We start from the raw sequence: 22,189 nt of genomic DNA, 5'->3' as shown, positions 1-22,189 counted from the left end.
CCATCTCTCTCTCCTCCTCCTCCTTCCCAACACACTACTAATTCTTCACCCCCTCGCTGTCCATCTCTCTCTGTCATTCCTCCCATTTCAGGATCAGCACTGGAGTGTTGTAGCTGTATGAATGGGCTCTCTGAGTGTCTGCAGTACATCTGCGTATGACTAATACTGCTGGTGGTGCGTGAGCTCTGCTGTCAATGGACTGCTGCTTCAGGCTGGAGGGCTCTACAAGTGGCTCTGCGACGGACAAACCGGTGACAATGACGACAGCTAACCAGGTGGCAGTGACAAGCTGTTCAATACATTTGCAACTAAAATGCGTGCTGTGTAGCATTTCACTAAATCCAATAAATCAACCGTTCAACAGACCAAATTATATCATTTTCCTTTATTATAATATTGGTGCTTTGGTACAAGCCGCAAAAAGGGAATTTAAAAAGCTTTGTATTGATCAAAGCATCTTCAATACCTGCTGTTGTTTTCAGCCCAGCTTGATGTTTTGGAGTTACAGCAGGTGCACACAACAGTTTTCTTGAGTCAGAATGGAGTTGAAGTCAGTTCTTTATCATTGACCCCCCCCCCCTGAAACCGCAGCGGGTGCGCTGAGCCTACCGTCTCTGTTGGTGTCCATCTGCCGGAAGATCTTCTCCGTCCTCTTCTCGGGTGTCGACTCGTCCTCGGGCATCTTCATCACAGAGGACACCATCTTATAGATCGCCTACAGAGGGGATACAAGGGAGCTCCTTTCATCGACTGATCCGTGGATCTCTGTAGCGTCTATCTGACTGATTGTAGCCACAGATGTCATTTTCTACATTTGAATGTTGTAACTTGAACTCATCACTATAGTGGATGAACCTCACTGAGGTCTACGGAGGGAGATTCACACGTACCGTTTCATCTTTAAAGTCATTCTTTAGAAACTCTTTGCTTCTGTGAAGAGCTTCTAACAGCTGATAATCAAGACTTCTTTAGATGGATCGTTTTAAAGGCCCTGAAAACCTACTTCCTCAATCAACTTCTTACTCAGCAATGGTAGTCATAAAGGAGCACACTGTTCCTCCACAGTTAGAACAGTTGTGATTTCACATACGAGAGGTTCTGTATTTTATCTCGTCTGTGCTCTACCAAATGTTTTCAAGTGGTCTCAGTTGTCCTGATTTAGCCAAATCTGATCAAACCTTACCCACACAGTGAACTATGAAGCACATTGGCTCAAGTATTAGACTCTCAATAGATAACAGCCGTATGAAGATTTTTAAGGTAGATTTCTAAACGCTGCCTTTATGAAAAATGGAACAGTTTAAACAGCCATGCCTCTCAGATCCTCTCTTAGTGTGCTGCTCTCATTACAGTGCTTGTATGCCAATCTCGGAACACATCGGCTATCGGTCTGACTGCTATTTAGCCTCTAGGGGCAACGGCCAGTATTTGTGGGGTTCCTGTGTAGCCAGAGGACATCCAGATAGCGGATATCTGGGCCAAGACTTCCTCTTCCCTGTGCCAGTCATTGTTTCCAGTCCAATAAGCAATTTGAGACGGGAGACTGGAGCTGGAGAGACGACGTCTATGAGTGGATTGTTTCACAAGCAGCCAGTTTATTTTTCAGCTAATAAAAAAGCTAAATCATTACCAGACGATCCTCTCGTTTACCTGCTCAAACGTGATCGGGCAATACTACTCGGACTACAAGCGGAAACCAGAACACTTCTGGTTCCAAACTCTCATCCCATTTTTTTCACACGCAGATATCCGTTTATAAAGATTACTTGTATGCAAACTATGACTGGATCAGGTCCAGACTAAGGATGCACTGATCCAACAATTTCTCCCAACAACAAATATCTGTCGACGTAGAGTACTGATGCTGAGTACTGTCTTAGTATATTTTCTGTTTTTGAGCCTCCCAGCTAAAATGATTTCCCAAGATTGTACTTGTATAACCGGAGTGATATTACACATCTTGAACTTAAAACCTAAGCTCTATTTTATGGGTTTCATCTGGATCATTTCTGTTTTATGAGGTCAGGGATCACTCAAGCACTAAAAACTGAGCCGACTGCCGACTACGACTTGATGAATGTGACTGATACCTGAAGAACTGAAGTCTATGCTGTTGAAGAAAGAAACTGCATCTAACATGGATCGGTCACAGCACTGATGCCGGCCCCTCGTATCTGATAGGTGCCTCCCTATCAGACCACAAAGACTAGATTTTGGTGGTTTAGGTGTGGTGGAGACGCACATACACAATCCCTCACACACTATTTACCAGTGTTGTGTCTCCCCTGCTCTCTGGAGCATCGCAGTGTGTTTGGCAGTAAACAGTGAAATCGCAGCCCACTCTCTCTGTCTCTAATAAGGAGGCGGATTTGAGGGGAATGAGATCTGACATGTGAACAGAGGAGGGCTGATTGTGATTACAGTGCAGCGGGAGCTTTAAATAGGTGCCGGTTATGCCTCCTGTTACACAGTAGCCGGGCCGCTCGGCTCCTGGGTCGACGCGGAGCTGAGGAACCAGCAGCAGCCGCGGTTAATATACGTCTTCATTTCAGTTCTGAGCTGGCTCTGTTATTAATCAAAACCCTTCAAACTGCTGGGAGCGTTTAGTACATTTAGCCAATTAAACATATTGGGGATTTAGCTGTTGGTCTAATCCAGAGCAACGCAGTGGAATGAGATTAAATTTCTAAATCCCCAAATTACAAGCAACCAATAAGAAGTGAAGCGATCTGGAGCTTAAAGCCCTCTCAATATTCCCGACAGCTCCCACCAAAGAGAGACGCTCCTGTGCCTCTGTGCCATAGCGCTGCATTGTCGTCCACAAACCATTAAAAACACACCAGTGAGTCACACTGTTGCACTGGCTGACATGTTCTTTCATTAATGAAAACACACACACACACACACACACACACACACACACACACACACACACACACACACACACACACACACACTAATAGTAATCCCACATACACCGTCCTGCTGCCACCAGTACTCACTAGAGCATCAGATGTGAGATGGTGCTCACTATAGTGGACAGATAATTGAGTATTCTATTAGTCTATTAATACATATTCATTTAACATTGTGACATTGATTGTAGGAGTGGACACATAAATAACTAGAAAAAAGAGAGCTGAATTATTTATTTCTAGCCTAAAGAAGAGTAAATACAAATACGGGAAAAAAGAAATTGGGGGTCATTTTCATGAAAACCACATCCCCAACAAATACACTACTTCCTCCTGTTTGAGCAACCGTCGCTAAAATGAACGAGACTTCAACTATATATTTGACTTTTTTATTAAAAATTCATGTCTTCAGTAGGAACCAATGGGCCTGGGTGTCACAGACAGTATAAGGAAGTCAGAGAGTATGAAGGAATGGACTAACACACTTCTCATGGGATTTGTTGACAGAGAATCAAATAATAACACCAGTCTTAGACAGCATATCTGTGGCGGTTTAAATATCAGGCAGAGTATCTCTCCTGCACTAGAAGTAAAGCCAGTGTTATTAAGTTGTGATCCCTTCTTCCCCTGTGTCCACAGACTTCAACCTTTCTCTTAATTGGTTGGTGTAGCTGCCTGGCTCATTGTCCGTCTCCCCTCTTACCTCCTGCTATGGATTCTCTTTACTTCTCTCACAAATTTAACCACGAAAACCGCCTGCACGTCCTTCATTTGCGCATATGTATTTTCTACGTTGTAGACGGACTTCATCAAGTTTCAGAGGTCTAATCCATTCTATGACCCGAATGCCACAAGGAGAGAAAACTTCTTCTTTCAAACCGTCGTCAGCAGGGGAGCCTCGCCTCCTGCGGAACAAGAGGCAGCCTGGAGCACAGTGAAGTGAGGACAGAGAGAGAAAGAACTCAGCTACTAAGCCAGCACTATTACGTGGCCACTTTTCAAATGAGAGTGAGTAGGAAAGTATCATCCCATAAATGTTATCACCTTCTCTCTACACTTTAACCACATCAAGTGATACACAGAGAGGCAGAGTTTAAAGGGAAAGTGAGTAGGATCTGGTGGCATATAGTGTGGGTGCAGATTGCAACCAACCTAATACCGTCCACTCCCACTCCTCCCTTTCCAAGACTGCAGTAATATGGGCCGCACAGTGAAGCTACTTGAGGAGCGGCGGAAGTCAGACGGGGGCTAGCAGTACCACTGTGTGACGGAGAACTACAGTGGCCTTTAAGTAACGTAAAAACGCAAAGGGCTCTCCCTAGAGCCACTGTTTGGTTTGTCCGTTCTGGGCTCCTGTAGAAACATGTCTGATCTCCGTGAAGAGGATCCACAACCAATGTAGATATGAAGGGCTCATTCTAATCTAACGAAAACATGTTAGATCTTAAGTCTCAGGTGAGTTTACACAAAAAAAAGCCTAGTTATTAATATTATTTTCCAATTCTGCTGATTGAAATGCTACACACTGGCCTTTTAAGAGACAGGAAGGGAGTGATGGAGGTCCACTTGTCACAATCAGTCAGGTTTCAAGGAATTTGTCTTGATGTTTGTTGAACCATCAAATCCTCCTCTCATTCCTCGAGGGGATGGGCGTCTCAGGCTCTGCACTCTCCGTGTTTGCATCCTACCTGACAGGTCGATCCTACCAGGTGACATGGAGGGGGGCCGTGTCGGAACCATGCATGCTGACTACGGGGGTTCCGCAAGGGTCAGTTCTGGGCCCCCTTCTCTTCTCGCTCTACACAACATCTCTGGGTTCTGTCATTCGCTCGCATGACTTCTCCTACCATTGTTATGCCGATGACACCCAGCTGGTCTTGTCATTTCCCCCCGGTGACACCCAAGTGGAGACGCGCATCGCTGCGTGTTTGGCTGACATCTCGAAGTGGATGACGACACACCACCTCAAGCTCAACCTAGACAAAACTGAGCTACTGTTCCTCCCGGGGAAGGGTTGCCCGCACCGGGACCTGTCCATCACCATTGAAGATACCATGGTGACGCCGACTCGGACTGCGAGGAACCTGGGTGTGACCCTGGATGACCAACTGTCATTCTCGGCAAACATTTCATCCGTTACACGCTCCTGCAGATTCCTGCTCTACAACATCAGGAGAATTCGTCCCTTCCTGACTGACGAGACGGCGCAGGTTCTCATCCAGGCTCTTGTCATCTCCCGCCTGGACTACTGCAACTCTCTACTCGCCGGAACCCCGGCGTCGGCCATCAGACCTCTGGAGCTTGTCCAGAAAGCCGCAGCTCGCCTGGTGTTCAATCGCCCCAAGTTCTCCCACACAACTTCCTTTCTCCGTTCTCTACACTGGCTCCCTGTAAGAGCTCGCATCCAGTTTAAGACTCTGGTGCTAGCCTACAGGGCAGTGAAAGGAACAGCTCCTTCCTATCTCCAGGCCATGGTCAAGCCTTACACCCCCGCCCGACCACTCCGCTCTGCTGCCTCGGGGCGATTGGTTGCCCCGTCGCTCAGAGGTCCTGGCGGCCGATCGACCCGGTCACGGCTGTTTTCTGTCCTGGCCCCACAGTGGTGGAATGAACTTCCCACTGACGTCAGGACAGCAGAGTTGCTGCCCATCTTTCGGCGCAGGCTGAAAACCCACCTCTTCAGGAAGTGCTACCCTGAGCCTTCCACTTAGCACTTATTGTTTTCATACTAGCTTGTTGCATTTATTGTATTCGTATTACTTATAGCACTAACTGTTTTTCTTGTTTCTGCACTGTACTTTGGCTCTGAGTTATGCTCTGCTTCATGCTCTTAGATGCTTGTTTGGAAAAGGAAATGTACTTATGACTTCTGGTGACTAGTAGTTCTTTTGATTACGAATGTTGATGCACTTATTGTAAGTCGCTTTGGATAAAAGCGTCTGCTAAATGACTGTAATGTAATGTAATGTAATGTAATGTTTTGATGCATAATAATAAACAAGAGAAAATAAAAAAAGAAAGAACTATAAATGTTTAAAATATAGAAGTATAAAATGCCAGCTGAGCACAGTTTAAGTGGCCCTGCAGTAAACAGCAGCCATACACAACATGCACAGTGTCTCACCTCACCCTCACCCAAAAGATGAATAAGTTTCCCATGGCGACTTTATCCTCCTGAGCAGTGATCAATTCATCTAACCTGCTACTCTGCTCCGTCTCACTAAATTACCTGTGTGAATGCTCTCTCCCTCCTCTTTTTTGTCAATGGAGACAATGAACTTCCCCGTGAGCCCGTCTGCTCAGCTGATAGCGCCGCGTTTCAGATAAAAAGGTAGACAGAGGTTAGATATCAACTATTGGTGAGTGGATTAGACAATTTCATCTTTCTCCCAGAGTTCAGATTCTGTCGTTATCTGAAGAAGATGAGCTGGGCTGGCTGCCATCCATCTCATTCAATTACTCCCACAGCAAGGCTAATTATGAGCATCACCAGCATTTACATACTCTCTGCAGGAGAGACCATTAGCTAGCTGGAGTGAGCCGCAGCTCCCAGTCACAATGGCAAATGGAGGTTTGTGAGTAGAAGACATGGAGACCACTGCGAGGGGGGGGGGGGGGGGTCTTTGGTAAAGCATTTGCAATTGACAAAAATGTTGTTTTAATTGGCAATTGAATAAGTAAAAATCAAACAAAGAAAATGGCTTAGCCTGACGGCAAAGCAGATATGGACACTAGCAACTGGCCTTAAGCGTCCACAGCTATGCTAGCGGCTCTGTGAGACTGTTGTAGGCGCAGTGATGCTTTGAGATGAATGTTAAAGAATCTAATCACAACGACAATACTAACGAAGAGATATTCAGCAAATAATGTTTACCATATTAGTTTATTGTGTTAGCATGCTAACATTTGCTAACTATCACTGAACACAAAGTGCCGCTGAGGCGGATAGCAATGTCATTCATTTTAAAGGTGTTATGTCACCAAAGCATTGACCTGAATATTATGAGATTGATTTGGCAATTTTGTTGATCATAGGAATCATAACATCGACCCAAGAGTCGGCGAGACATTTGACTCAAAACCACAAATGTCAGTATGGTTCATCCTCTGGGGAGCATGCATGTCTGTACAGATTTCCTGGGAACAGTTGTTAAGACATTTCAGTCTGAGCCAAAGTGGTGGAGACATTGACTGACGTTTCCATGCTAATACTGTGTTAACATTAGCATAAAGGTCAACAAAATGGAACCAGAAAGTCCACTGACCACTTGGTTCTCACTTCCCTAAACCTCAACTGAACGTGTGCTACATCATTAGCAACACTAAAGCTTGTGAATATTACGTTGGCTTTAGGGGGATGACGTTGGTATGTCTGGGCTTCTGGTACCCAGACGTACCAACCCAGACCCAGCTTCATGAGATCCACCTGCCAGTGTTACCTCTGACATCGCTGAAAGCAGATACTGTGATCACACTAAGCTGCGGACTTTACTCAAAGACTCTGAGCTCAGGCATCATTTTAACTCCAGCAGTCACTTTGCAAAAGTCAGCGCTACCTGAAAACTTTTCTCTTAAGCCTGCTTTCTCTCTGCAGAGGTGGGTGGCTTTGAACCGGGAGAGTCAGCCAGCTAAATGCAGAGGGGGAGTAGATGTGCTTCTGTGTGTCTGAGACAAAGAGAGAGACAGCGAGACGGCCCTGGGCTGTCTAAAACTGCACTTCAGCCATGATGAATGCCACTGTCTAATCTAATGAGTAAAAACACAACAAAGCTCCTGCTTCTGCATTTCAAAAGCCACAAACAAACTCAAATCAACAATACCGCTTTTTGTATGCATGATGGAAGTGCACAACATTTCTGAGTCCTTACTAAACTGCGGTTAATTATTGCACAAATAAATACAAATTAAAGCCCTCATTAAAGCCGAAATACCAACTTTTCAACACCGTTTCTTCACTTTAACTGTTGAGCCCTGCACACAGCCAGACATGAGTCTTTGAGGCATTGCTTTTTTTTTATCTGCCCGTGCTTGGGAACAGCAGCACCTTTTAATGCAAAGTGGGCCGAGGGTTTGTGTCATCTGGTGACAGGCTGAAGTCTGAATCACTGCGGTCTTGAGGTGGGGAGGACAATTTAACCTCGGTACTATGATACGTGGGTAAATGTGAGGCATTGTAGATTCATATTTGCTGGGATTGGCCGTGGCTACCATAAAAAGTTGGCTTGTTAAACTAAACTGTATAGACCATGTATAGACCTTCTACCATAAGCTGCAGATGTTTGTGACGTTAAACATGGCACATCGACGGTAAAAAAGAAGTTACTGCGATAATTGTTGCCCAAAGAGACTCGATATACTTAATCACGCTCTGTGTACATCAAATGATTAGTTCTTCTGCTTAAAAAATCTTTGCATTTTGAAAGTGCTGTTTTAAAACACTGCAGTTGGCCTGTCCCTGTCTTGCCGTAAGTTCCTACGGCTCATGTTACTGCACGTTTCTGGGCATCCATTGGCAGTAGGCGTTGTGGTGCCGTACCTCCTCTGTTCTGTCTAATATTCTGCAGTGCAAGATATTATACTACGGCTAACAAGCACAGTCAGTAGGGATTCCAAAGACGGTTTTCACAGGCTCCGCCTTGCTCCCAGGTGCCGCCTGGTGGTTGTTGGAGCCCACAACAATTCCTGGGGGAACTTAAGTGGCCCCCTCCTGGTACACCTGGTAATGTTGCCTCACCGAGCCGTTACTGTTTCTGGGGTGGCAAAAGAGATATCGCCTCTAAAAGCAACATTAAATAATCTGCTCAACAGGAAGTGAAACAAGGTGAAACTGAAGGGAACGAATAGCTGCTGTTATACAAATGTGGACGTGTGCAACTGTAATGGCCTGTTTACATGAGAAGCTCTTCTGCAGGAAATACCACTCGTGCTCCCCCCCTTCTCTTGTCACTCTCTTTTTAAATTAATATATATATATATATATATATATATTTTTTTTTAAAAGGTGCACTGGGCCCTGCTGCACGACCCAGATTTTATCCCCCAATTCTTAAACAAAAAAGAAAATTTCCCTGCTGCGGCACCAATAAAGGTTATCTTATCTTATACTGTAAACATAAAGTACAACTGCTATACATTCCACAGAAACAGAAAAATGTGATTCAATCCTGTTTATCTAAAAATAAACTAGAAATCTCATTTCAAAATGAGCAGGCTTTCTCAAATTGCTTATGTCAGTTTCTTTCCTCCTGGAAACTGGATGTTGGTTAGAATGTTTGAAAGCCCAAAGGGGCTCAGTTGACATTCACCTTCATTACCTTAATGAATAACAACAGGTTAGCATGCAGGGCTTTTAACTCTGACAGGGATTTAATACAAAACGTCCTTCCTCGTGTTTCCAGCTTGAGGCTGCTTTTGGCAACTATAAAAGAAACCAAGTAGGCTTTACAAAACAGGTTAATACAGAGTACAAGCTAACCTTTGGAAAACAACAAAAGAAAACCGAGGAGCATATACACTAGGTGTTTTAAAAGACAATCATTAGGCTAAGATTTAGTTCCATTTGTGGAAGTAAAAAGGTGAAGATCAGATGGAAAATCTATTATTTTTCTTTCCAGTTAAAAGCCACATTTAAGAGGGAGTCAAGCTAATGACTGTTTCCAAAACTGCTTTCATTCAATTAATCTTAATATCTAAATGCTTTTAAGTACACTGACATTTCAATGCTGGCATTAAATGAAGGTCTCAGAAATCAAGTGCGGAGGAAACATCCAGCTCCGTATCTGTGAGAGATTCCTCCTGTTCTTAAAGGGCCAGCACTGGTTTTCCTGGTCTCATAAAGAGTGTGTTATGGATACAGTGGCCGCATGGCTAATGTAAATGTTTAACAGTCACTGACCTGGCTAATGTTACAGTTTGTGTGTATGCGGCGTCTGTGTCCTTCCATGCACACTCACCTGCACAATCTCCAGCATCTCAGCTTTGCTGATGTACCCGTTTCCGTCCAGGTCGTACATGCTGAATGCCCATTTCAACTTCTGCTCCAGCTTACCACGCGACGTCACGCTCAGCGCGATGATGAACTCCCGAAAGTCTATTGTGCCGTCGCCGTTGGCATCAAACGTGCGGAAGACGTGCTCGGCAAACTTGGAGGCGTCTCCGTAGGGGAAGAAGTTACCGTAGATCTTCTTGAACTCCTCCATGGAGAGGTTCCCGCTGGGGCAGTCCCTCAGGAAGCCCTTGTACCACTCCTGGATCTCGTGCTCGGTGAAGTCGGTGCTCTCCAGGAGGTCCTGCATCACCTCAGGGCGGAGCTTGCTGTTCTGCTTCCCCATGTCTGTCGGTCCGGTCGGTCACTCGGCTCACAGCTGGGAGACAGAGGAAGGATTTTTTTAGGATCGAATAAACACAAGTTACGGTGCAATATAAGTAGTGCTCTATTGATTTCTTGGGTCACAGCAAATGGACAGAGATGAGTAGAAGAAAACCTGCTAATCACACACATGATTTAAATGTATAGATCTTTGATACAATAATTACTGGCTGAATGGGATTCAGCCTCATTATATTCTATAGCTATGTTTCAGAGTGATGAAAAAAAACAAGAACAACGTTTGTGCCATACGAAAAAAATAAAAAATTGTAAAAAAGGAGCACGTATCCGGTGAGAGTCCTGGATATTCATTCATTTCTCAACAGTTTTAATGCAAGATGAACGGTGCAAAGGTTTGTCAGGCTCAACGAGCCATGCTTAAGCGGTCAGTTTTGCACGCATAGAGAGTTGCAGTGACAGCTGATCGAAACTCATGGTTGGAAAAGTGCTTTATGTTGTTGTCGTCATACAATATTTCTGAAAAATGAGATCACAAACATGTGTGCTGAGCCTCTCTCCATGATTCCCAGCAGTAAATGTTGGCCCTGATATCATTTCATTCATTCTGTGGTAAGAACTCAATAGCAGTCGGTCCTTTAAAAAGCATGTTTTGCGTTATATTATGCCTATTAAATTCTCCTTTACTTTGAAAGTTCAGTAATTGGTTCCACTATGGGGTGTTGGAATCCGATGCACGCTTCAGTGAAATAACCTCTGCTGCTGCGTCCTCAAGTGGCTTTACCCATTCCTTTTCCAGACGTTATGCTTATCAGGACTAAAATCCCTCCCTTTTTACAAACTATTGGAACTTTCCATGGAAAACAGCAGTGTGTACTCCAAGTACACACAACGGCATAAACCCAGCATGGCTTTAATTGGTCTATAAAATCTCTACACACACACACACACACACACACACACTGAACTGAGTTTAACTTCATTGGAAGGAAGGCAGTGCAGCCAAATGATATTGAAGCTCAGCCTCTCAACAATCAACATTCAGACTCATCACGTCACACAATTTCTTAACTCTCTTCCTGGAACTTGCGTATCGGTGTTTGTCGTGTAGATCTTTTATGAACAGAATAAAGCTTTATAATCCATGATTGCAGTCGATTTCAATGTTCATGTAATAAAACACCTCAATGAAAAGACATTGCGTTTACTGCATTCACCTGTTTGACCAGAACCTATTAAATGTTTCACAGATCTATTGTTCTAGTTAGTTAAAATCACTGCGCTAAAGGTTTATTCAGATCACGTTAATCTTATCTTCTTTTTACATCTATGGTTCTAGAAGTCACCAGTAAAGCCTGATATCCATGTAACCCCCCTCCCCCCATTCATGAAGCCACTCTCCATCACAACGTCTTCATTAATCAACAGAAACAGGACAGAACCAGTTAACTGATTGGCTGCTGCTTCAGACTGAATTAGTGACCAGCTGGTCGGTGAGAGAAATGGTAACGTAAAGTTTGAAATAACACATTTTGAAATGAAGTTGCTCAATGAAATAAAAAAAACCATTTTGTTTATTGTAAACAATAACAGGATGACATAATATTTCATAGTTAAATCATATGGAGTGTCAGAGTTAGACAGGGAAATAGAGACAGACAGACAAAAAGTGACGAGAGCCACAGTGGAAGCGCTCCGAGTGTCTGCTTCATATCTGGCCTTTTGGTGACACAAACAGGAAGTGCCTGCTCCTGGTCTCAGTGAGATTGTGCCCTCAATACAGTAAGCATGCTCTTTCTGTGTGCATGTCAGTATGTACATGCTCATATTTTAGCAGGTGTTATCATAAGCCTTTATGTAATCAAAATTGAACAATGATAAGAAGCACACGTTTGAAATGACCTCAGCACATGCAGGTATTTCCCTAACATACTTTATCTTGTATGTGTCCAGTATCACCGCCTTGATGCAGCCTTCACTCTGAAAAGTCTCTGGATGTGAGTCACTTGTGTTCTGAAAACCAAAGGTCCTTGAATACAACTGCGCTGTAGGAAATGAAACAACTTCTGAAAGTTTCTCTTTGGGAAATGAGAAAACTAGTTACAACACGGACATTTTACCAACATCAAGGCTTCCTGCACTCAAGGCTCAACCAAGGCTTCCACAGTGTAGAAATTCCACAGTGTAAGCAGTGATATTTGAGAAGCGATAACTTATCAGAGTGTTGAATTATCCACTCTCAGAGTCTGATGGAAAAGCTTGAGTGCCCTAAAAGACTGTAAAATAACTAACGAGGCAGTTAATGCTCTTTGGCAAACATGAGGATGAAGATGGCTCTGGTGTCAGAATCATAATAGAGGGGAGCAATTGCTTTAGTGGCACACAAATAAATGTGAATTATGTTTGACACTCCTTTTTTTTTTTTACCTCTATCCTGTGTTTGCACAGCCACACTGAGCACAGCAGAAAAAACAGAGCCTAGCATTTCAACAGCAGCATATTGAAAAACGTGGGCAAGAGGAGAGAACACAGGAGTAGGTGGCAAAATTGAAAACGCTGCACGTATATCAATAAAAAAGAGATAACCTGGAGACAGCAAACCAGAGTAACAGAAGGGAAAACAGATTCTCTCAATGCCATGTGGAAGTAAACCCAGATAAAAAATACACATGAGAAGATGTTTACTGCAACCCTGAAGTAAATCCATTGACTGTATATAAGAAAGGGTTAAGGGAAATCACCCATTAGTTTGGTATATGGCCGCTTTGAAGCCTCAAGTTTGGAATTCGGCCGTCGCCATGTTGGTTATTGGCTGTCGCCATCTTGTTTTTTTGCAACCAGAAGTGGCGCAAGGAGGTGGAGCTAAGCACAACCGACCGCTGAATAAAACATTTTTCATCTACCAAAATGTTAAAATGAACTTTGATGAAATGAAAACACTGAAAGGGTTCAAGTTCTAAAACGAAAACACGGACAACTCCGTGGTAGCAACCTGTCAATCGCAGTAAGCCCCGCTCTAAAGCATCCCCTGCTTTATGGTCTATTTGACTCTAGATGGACCATAATTTACTAAATGAACATCATGCTGTATTGAAGAAGACTTGAAACTACAGATTGAGACCATAAACTCATGTTTACAATATTTACTGAGGGAATAAATCAAGAGAGAAGTAGAGTCATTTTTTCATAGACCTCTATACAATCAGAGGAGTCGCCCCCTGCTGGACACCATCTAAGTTATGACAACTCATCTCGAGGGGATAATAAACTGTATGCCTCACTGTGTGGAAGAGACTGGGATCATTCTTTCAAGTGTAAGGCAACATCAAGCTTGACTTACACATTCCTTTCTTGACTTTTTAAAACTAAATATATCAAATGAATACATAAATATAAATTTATTGAATTCTTATTTATTATTAAAATAATAATTTGTACACTAACATCTTTCAAATTGACAGGAATTTAGCTGTGAAACTTTTGAATGCAGCAACAGATTGGTCAAAAGATTTAACAGAATGCATCAGAAAATAGCGACAAATGGCCGTCCCAGTTCTCAAAGTCCAACGTGACGTCTTTAAATATCTTGTTTTGTCAGTCCAAATTGCGATAATAATGCTATTGGTGCATCCCTAGTTTTCTTTGGGCACAACCAGTCCTCTATCCTATGATGGAAGGTGAAACGCAACAACTGCAGGGTTGACTTTACACCATTTACCGCACTGACTGCTGTTTAAGGTGCTGTTGCAGCAACGTGATGACAACTGGCTCTTCACTAATGGAATCCGTGACCATGACCCTGTCCTCTGCTACAACACACACAAACTCACTCACTCACTCATGAAGCCGTAATTCCTGACCCGCTCACCTGTTATGTTACACTCCATTTCCAGTCTGCACACACACACACGCACACACACACACACACACACACACACACACACACACACACACACACACACACACGCACGCACACACACACGCACAGCAATGAAACCACTCTGCCGCTCCTGATGACAAGCTCAGCCAACTGCCAACCCATTTGTCTGATGACATGGATTTACTTTTTTTTTGTCAGACTTGGTTTGTTTCATGATAGTTAGATGGTAAGGGGATACATGTAGTCAAAGGAAGGCATCAACACGGACCGAAATGTTAAGATGTGTGTGCGTGTGTGTGTGTGTGTGTTTGCCTATGTACTGTACTATATATTTGACAGCTGACTCTAAAATGAGTAGGCACTGGTGAGTGACAGAAAATGCTTCTGTACCTCTCAGGGCTGCTGTTCACGATGCCAGATGGCGTTGGCGGGCTGCTTTGTCACTGCTGGGCGAGGCGTGGTGGATCTAAACATTTACGTAGCTTTGCTCAGCTCAGCACGAGCGAAACTGTTTCACTGTCGCCTAACAAGAACCTTACTACCAGGCCATGCCTGTGACGGTGGAATATATTTATTTGTTATGATAGTTCCATTAACTATACAATCGTTTATAATTGAATGACTATTGGAGAATTTACGAAACCATAACCCATCCCTAATTAACATTTACTAATTAGCACTAAACCAAAAGTGCTGCAAAGGAGAAAATCAAGAGACCTCAAGGGTTCAGACTGAAAAACTACATGGAGTTATAAAAAAGGAGTTTGTATGACTACATGTTCATAATGTCGGACCAGTTTCTTGCAGCTATAGCTGAGAAAAAGGTAGGACCAACTTGGCTGTGCAACATATTTGGGCCGACGTTTGATGCACTATAGTTTGATTGAAGCGGGGTAGAAGCTTCCACTGCTCCCGTCTCTCATCCACTCGTGTTTCCTCTCTTGAAGCCAGCTGCAGAGACATTTGGACGCTGATTGTCATTCAAATTGGGCGTGCGAACAGAAGCGGATGATGATGATGATGATTCAGATTCAAATAGAGCCCGGCAAGAACTGGTTCCATGGCTCGGATTCACATTCAGTTTATAAGAACCTAAACACGTCACACACATGCACACACACAAACACCTCTGTGGACATAAAACAATGTCTATGTATAACACAAAGGCTCTCCACGATGAAAGGCTGTGAGAACTGTGACAATGTTAATGCTGTGCATGAATCCGGTTATGAGACGGCTCTCATGTGCTGATAGGAGAGAGGAGAGGAGACTGAAGCAGTGAGAGAGACATGGAGCTGGATGTTGGTTTTAATTCCCTCCAGCACATTTCATCTGTTCCCGTCTTCGGCTGTCCTCAATCCATCCCTCTCACTCCATTTGATCCCATTCATAAACTCTTCCACCTTGCCTGTGCCTCATTTCCATACTCTTCATCCTATTTCATCCTACACGTGGACAATTCACTCTCTTATGAAGAGATTTCACTGCAGTTACCATAGTAACATTTGGCGAAATCTCACAGCCATTGATGAGCTTCCAGGCTGTGCTGCTCATACACATACGCACGGGTACACGGACCACTTTAATCCACAGAATCAGTGACTGCTGGTTGTGTGTGTGTCTATGCAGTTGTGTGGGTGCAGGTATGTGAGGTGAGTAGCAACCGTAGACTGTATACAAAGGTAGCAACAATTAGCCAGCTGTGATCAACTCAGTATGAACTCAAAGTCATTAGAAATCCTTTCTATGAGGCAGTGTGTCAAATAATGGCAATCATTCAGTTATATAATGGTCCAACATTACAGCAGTCTAATCTGCATGCGTCCTTCATTTGAAGCAGCTACTCCAGACCATTCTTTTTACATCAATACATATAGTATTAGTACATGAACTGCAACGGAACTAAACCAACCAACAGGTTGGCACACTTAAACAGCTTTCCTGCTGTGTGCCACCTGATTCAGTGGAAAAAATGTCTGGGATTGTAGCTGTCAAAATAAAATATAAAATTATTTTCTTTCTTTGGGGATTCAATAATTTATTTTCGGGCATATTTTATTCATTTTTTTAATAAGTGAAGTCCATTCCATTGTCTTTTGTCGACATAGTTTGTTTTTAAGAAAAGAAAATAGATTAAAATCGTAAATGGGATGTGCATTCTAGCCACATCTCCCAGCCCGAGTACAACATGCAAAAACAAAAATCCATAATCAAGGGATGTATTGATCCCAGGTAACTGGGGCACCCAAAGGATACGTCTTTTTCACATTTGTCCAACCAAAATAACCACTCTGCTCTCTTTCACAAGGAAGCATGCACTAGATGACCGGCTGTCCTAAAATACACTGCACACAAGATTACAGGTTTCTAAAAAAAATAAACTCCACAAGAACACAACAAATGAGCCAAACTTCTCCGATAATGCCCTTTTTAGCCCCGGCTGTCCCACTTTCCCAAACCTACAACAGCAGCTGTTGCAGAGGGTGAAAAGGGCTTATGGTCCAGCTGAAGTCAATTCCTGCAGAGAACGAATTTCAGATGGAGAAGACGAGTAAAACGACTGTGGATGTCTGGGTTGTTGGTTTGAAAGTGTTAACAATCCAGTTAACTAAACATTTAAAAAGGAAAATGAAGAGACCACCATTTCTAACACTGAAAACTTTATAAAAATTTAAGAACAAACAATAACAAACAATAACCCACAAAATTCATGGGCCGAGTCCGCTGAGCTCTGCATTTTTAGATGCAGATCTGTTCAAAGGTTCCTTTCAAATGTGTTTCAGTTACTGAAAAATGTAATTTATATGGGTATATTTACAAATAGCATAATATAAACAGCCTAACAGTAGACCTACATGAGACTAGCACAGTTTCTCTTGAAAATGTAGACTTTGTGAGTTGCCTAAAGAGCTCCAGCATCTCAGAGTCTTGCCACTCATCCATATTGCTCAAATAGTTGTTTGTTTATTTCCGATGTAGATGGGATATAAGTAGAGCTCTTCTCTGTAGAAAGCTTCCTTTCACTTCCAGGAGTACTTTGCATAACAGGTTGCTAATGTATAATTGGGTGTGCCTCTGTTTTGTTTAGTTGAGCAAAAGCATCCAAGTAATGAGAGCCAATAGATGCATAAACATAACAGTGATTCAACTTTACTTGATTTGGTTCATCTCTCTACTCACTGCAAATAGTTCTCAATGGAAACCCAAAGTGTTATGCTAAATATGCAATGGAAAAACCAAAGCGGTTTGGGATGAAACCCCAGAATAACATGAGCGCTAACCACACAAAGGGAATAATGTGTAACCACAAAATAAATGTGAAGGGGGAGTGTCTGATTTTTGGGGGTAAATCTCTGTTGTTGCTGCTGTCCATTGTTGTGGAGACTCAAGCTGCTTTGGTGCACTAAGAAAAAACAAATGTACAGATGTTTCTGGGAGTTGGGAGGTGAGACAGAGAACAATGAAGACACACACACAAATATAGAAATTCAAATTTAAAAAAAGCCTAAATCTGCCCATTTCAGGTCCCAGCAGGAAAACCCTAATTCATCACCATTCACCCATCATCTCGGTTTGTCTAAATTTTATACTTTTTTTCTGCTCAGAGTGCAGTCTGACTGACAGACAATAAGGGCTTTTTACCCATCAAAATGTTGAGCTAAAAACAGCCTGCGATGTGTATTGGTTCCAAAGAGGCGTCCAAAAGGAGAAAACCTCTCCCCTCAAACTTCCTGACAATGCTCTGGCACTGGGAGGCGAGGTGAGACAACACAGAGACAGGCACTGGCAGACGGCCAGGCAGTAGCTGGATAGAGGGCGACCCAAGAGGGGGGCAGATGAGTTTGTACTACTCGGACTGAAGCCAACTTTTCCAGGCTCTGACTCCTTGATTCTTCCCTCTTCTTTTGCAGCAAAGCTGACAACACTTTTGCAAGCGCATCAACACCAAACCTGAGACAGCAGACGAACAGCATTTGAAGTCTTGTCGCTAGCTGGTTAGCTTGACGCTGCCCACAGTCGATATTTTCAACCCTTTTACGCTTAAATGGCCTCCTTAGCCTTGATTAGGTTGCTATGGCAACATACTCAATAGAAGGGGGGGGGGGGGGGGGGCAACCACACATTGTGCCTATTGATTCAGGGGGAAAAGTGAACCAACAAGATGACACACTTACTCAAGTCATAATCAACTTAAGGGGTTATGTAATTTCATCTATGTGGCCACAGTCACTGTTGTCACTGTGCCTGTACTGTGCGCATTATTGAATGACGATTATATAACATCTTTTCTGTTTATTCTGGCTTGTGTGCAAGCACTTGATATATAAATGTGTAAGATCCAGGACAACTGAGTCAGATTTGACAAAAAATGTTTGGTGCACTGTTGTGAGAATCAGTTTGGATTGGATGCCTGCAAGGACTCTCTTCTTCTTCTTCTTCTTCACTTCCTCTTTGTCCAACAGAAAGGGACCCCTGCCTTGTATGCGGAGATCATGTCTAATTTGTTGTGCTCCCTGTCTGTGGTGCCCTAAATGGAGGTCTCTGTCGGCCTGGCATTGGACCTGGCTAATTGGTCGGATGACTAACTCATGGGATCCAACAGGGGGAAACAGAGATGTCCATCTGTCTGTTATTGTAGTTATTATGGTTTTGTGATCCAGTCTGCTGGCTTTAAGAGCTTTAGAATAAAAATATAAAGCCTGCCCAGTCTGACTACTGCTAAAATCCATGCATCGGACTGTTTGCTAAGCCCAGCCCCCATTATTGCATTGTTGCTGTACCTATGCAGTTTACAATACTAAATGTTAAATTACCCCCCAAAATTCTTTTGTTATTTAGTAAAGAGGTAGGCAAAACCGGCTTCTGATTTTGAGCCAGTATATAGGTCATGTTTGTCAGCTAAAAAGGACAACTGTCGCTAGCAGAATTTATTAGCTACAATACACTAAATTAATAATGACCATAGACTGTGTATAAGAAGTGGACATAGTCATCATGACGCCAACCGCTTTGGTTTGTGGACTGCCGTTCTGAGTTCGTCAATTTCGCCGTCGCCATTTTGGACTACGGCAGTCTCGCCCTAAAGCATACATTGCTTTATGGTCTGTTTGACTCTAAATGGACCATCATTTACTAAATGTACATCATGCTGTATTGAAGAAGACTTGAAACTAGAGATTGAGACCATAAACTCATGTTTACAATGTTTACTGAGGTGATTAATAAGTAGAGTCACTTTCTCATAGACTTCTATACAACCAGAGGAGTCGCCCCCTGATGGACATTAGAGAGAATGCAGGTTTTAAGACACTTCCTCGTTGGCTTCACTTGGCAGAATTGGAGGTTCCTGCATGCTAATGACGCAAAATTTAAGTTCATAGGCTGGTTGAAAGGCTGGTTGAAACCCCAGTCTCTGGCTGACTAATGTTTCTCTCTGACATGTTTTAAAACAAGAACCCAGTAAAAGGTCTGAGGATTAAGTTGCTTGTCACATGCAAAACGTCAACATCCTCACCAGTAGGTATATATTTAGAAAGTAGCCTGTAAGCACACATGACAATGTTGTATGAAATACAACCAGACTTGGAAGTGACGCTGGGTTACATCTGCAGGTAGTTAGCTAGTTAGTCAGACATGCTAATATTGGCAGCTTACTTTTGAGCAGGCGAACACATTCATTCCTTACACTTTTGTTCTTGGATGTTTTTGTAGGTAAAAAGAAAAACTACTATCCAACCACTTTATACACTGTGTTTCAGTCTAACTACAGCTCCATGCACATCCCTTCAACATCTGGAGAAATCTCAAGTTTGACAGACCTGCTGTGTCTCGTTACAGTTGCTACGCTATGACTGGAATATATATATATATATATATATATATATATATATATATATATATATATATATATATATATATATATATATATATATATATATATATACGTATATGTTCGGGGGAGGGGTTTAGCGAACAGCCAGTTGAACAAATCTGTGGTAAATATCAAACTCCAGGCAGAATGAAGAAAACAGAATTAGCAACTCAAAACTTCTCCATTACTGTTAACTACAACTAATTGCTGCCTGTTTTTGATTTGATTCGTTCAAAGTGAATTTTCCATAAAACTGATGACTGATGATTAAAAAAAGAACTGCCTCCCACTCAATCACACCCGCTGGATACAAATTGCCTTCAGCATTGTGAAAGATGAAGTGGGATGGCTGTAAAAATGTGCCACTGCTGAACTATATCTGATACAAGGTGTTTGCAGAGCAACTATGAGAGCAGCTGTATAAAGACAAGGTCCATGGTGTCTTAACAGTGGTCGCATTATGAGAGACCCGGCAGTGAGCGTGAAAACAAGAGAAAGGGAAAGACAAAACTTGAATCGGGCAGAGATTTAGCCTGGAGATGGATCTGATTGAAGAACGCCCCTGGGGATGCAACAAAGCTCGCTCTGCTTCCTGTGGTCAAGGAAAAATATAGAAACAGGATATGACATCACAAAAATAACAAACAGAGTGGAAGCTACGTCACAGCGGAGGTCAGGGGTCAGGATCAACCCAGGGACATGGGTAGTGATCAGTAATGAAAATGTTCCCCTATAGACACATTTCAGAGTATGTAGGAATATTTTGCTATGATTCATATTTTGTTTAACACTATTTTCCCACATTAAAAGCACAGTGTAACGTTTACATGCGCCACATATTACGGTTCTCTGCCGTTATTCCGAAAAAGACAATAATCCTACAAAGCTGTGAACATTGCTAATGAATACAAATTTATATTGTACTAATATCTTTCAATCCTTCAACCACCTGCTTGAAAAAGTCAGTGTGAATAAAACCTAATCAGGAATATCCAAACGGAATTTGCTGTTAACATGACCCATGTCAAATTCGGAATATTGTCATATTCAGAATAACGGTGCAATATTAGTGTGCATGTAAAAGGCGTTTCAGGATGGCTAGCGTCAGAGCAAACATCGGAGAGGATCAGCCATACATGCAGGAACCTCACTCAGACCCAGATAAGGAGTCGGCAACTAGCAGACGCATCAGAATGGTTAAGGGTAGTTCAAATCTTTTGCTTGTTTATGCCGTTTGTTAGCTTGTTAGCTTGTGAGAGGCTGTGGCTGACACAGCGCCAGTGGTTGTAAAACATACAGTAATATCTAATGGGATCTTTGAGGTGACTGATTTTATAGGCTGGTTGGCAGTTGTGAATGAGTCAGTTCCTGTGTTGTACAAAGGAAAGTAAGAATTTGCATCGGATTAATGGAAGTATAATTCGTTTTAGAATCAGAATATAATTAGTTTTGCTGCTATCATCAGAGCTTAATTCCATACAAATGTAATTTGATCAATAGAAAAGATTGTTCAATCATGTACAGCTTGAAGTGTGTATTACTTTTATTGTGAAAATCATCAGTACATTGATGTTTCATGTTTCATGTTGTAAAAAATGAAATATAGATAACCTGTTAATAATAAGAGAATATCATGTAAATAATCCTACTTAAATCATGTTATATACAGTTATGATTACAGACTCTCCCTACACCACCTGTCAAAAAGAGAAAAACTAATCGTGCTGTGAAAATCTGATTTTGTGACATCCTTAACACAGATTTTAGAGTCTTTGACAGAAAGGAGGACACCCTTAAGATACAGAAAAAAAACTCAACAGACTGGTTCGTACTGACTGACGTTCTGGAGGTAGATGACCTGTGAGAATGCAAACTGTTGCAATTTCTTGTACCAAAAAATAAACCTGGATGGCAAGCAGCAGCTTGCACTGCGTATAGGGTGTGTCACTGACAGTGAAGAAGTAAAAAAAAGGAGGAAAGAGATCCTGGATGGAGAGGCGTGTGGACTGTATAGTCCACATGCAGTATGTTTCTGGCAATTGGTAATGAATGAACAAATGATAGTCAGCCAAAATGCATTTAGGTTCGGCTCATAAGTAGCATTGCTGCCTCGTGGCTGTCAAGTTCAGGTTTACATCCATGTCTGTCCAAAATGTCATCACTTAATAATTTAACATTTGTGTGACATTGTAATA

General features: G+C 42.5%; 1 protein-coding gene across 2 annotated transcripts in view; it reads right to left on the bottom strand.

Moving 5' to 3' along the window:
- The window catches only part of ncalda (neurocalcin delta a), a 69,161-nt gene that overhangs the window by 5,910 nt on the left and 41,062 nt on the right, over nucleotides 1-22,189 (bottom strand). For both annotated transcript variants that reach the window (XM_068735378.1, XM_068735380.1), the window contains 2 exons: nucleotides 9,869-10,279; nucleotides 610-715 (listed from right to left, as the gene is read on the bottom strand). In XM_068735378.1, the coding sequence (XP_068591479.1) occupies nucleotides 610-715; nucleotides 9,869-10,246 (484 nt within the window). In that variant the 5' untranslated portion in view covers nucleotides 10,247-10,279. The remainder of the gene's footprint in view (nucleotides 1-609; nucleotides 716-9,868; nucleotides 10,280-22,189) is intronic.

The sequence above is a fragment of the Cebidichthys violaceus genome, unplaced genomic scaffold (genome assembly GCF_023349555.1).
Source record: "Cebidichthys violaceus isolate CVI_PGR_0920_01 unplaced genomic scaffold, fCebVio1.0.p SCAF_7, whole genome shotgun sequence".
In the NCBI taxonomy this organism is placed as follows: Eukaryota; Metazoa; Chordata; class Actinopteri; order Perciformes; family Stichaeidae; genus Cebidichthys; species Cebidichthys violaceus.
The sequence above is the reverse complement of the archived record's forward strand: the minus strand, read 5'-3'. Positions and strand labels throughout refer to the sequence as shown.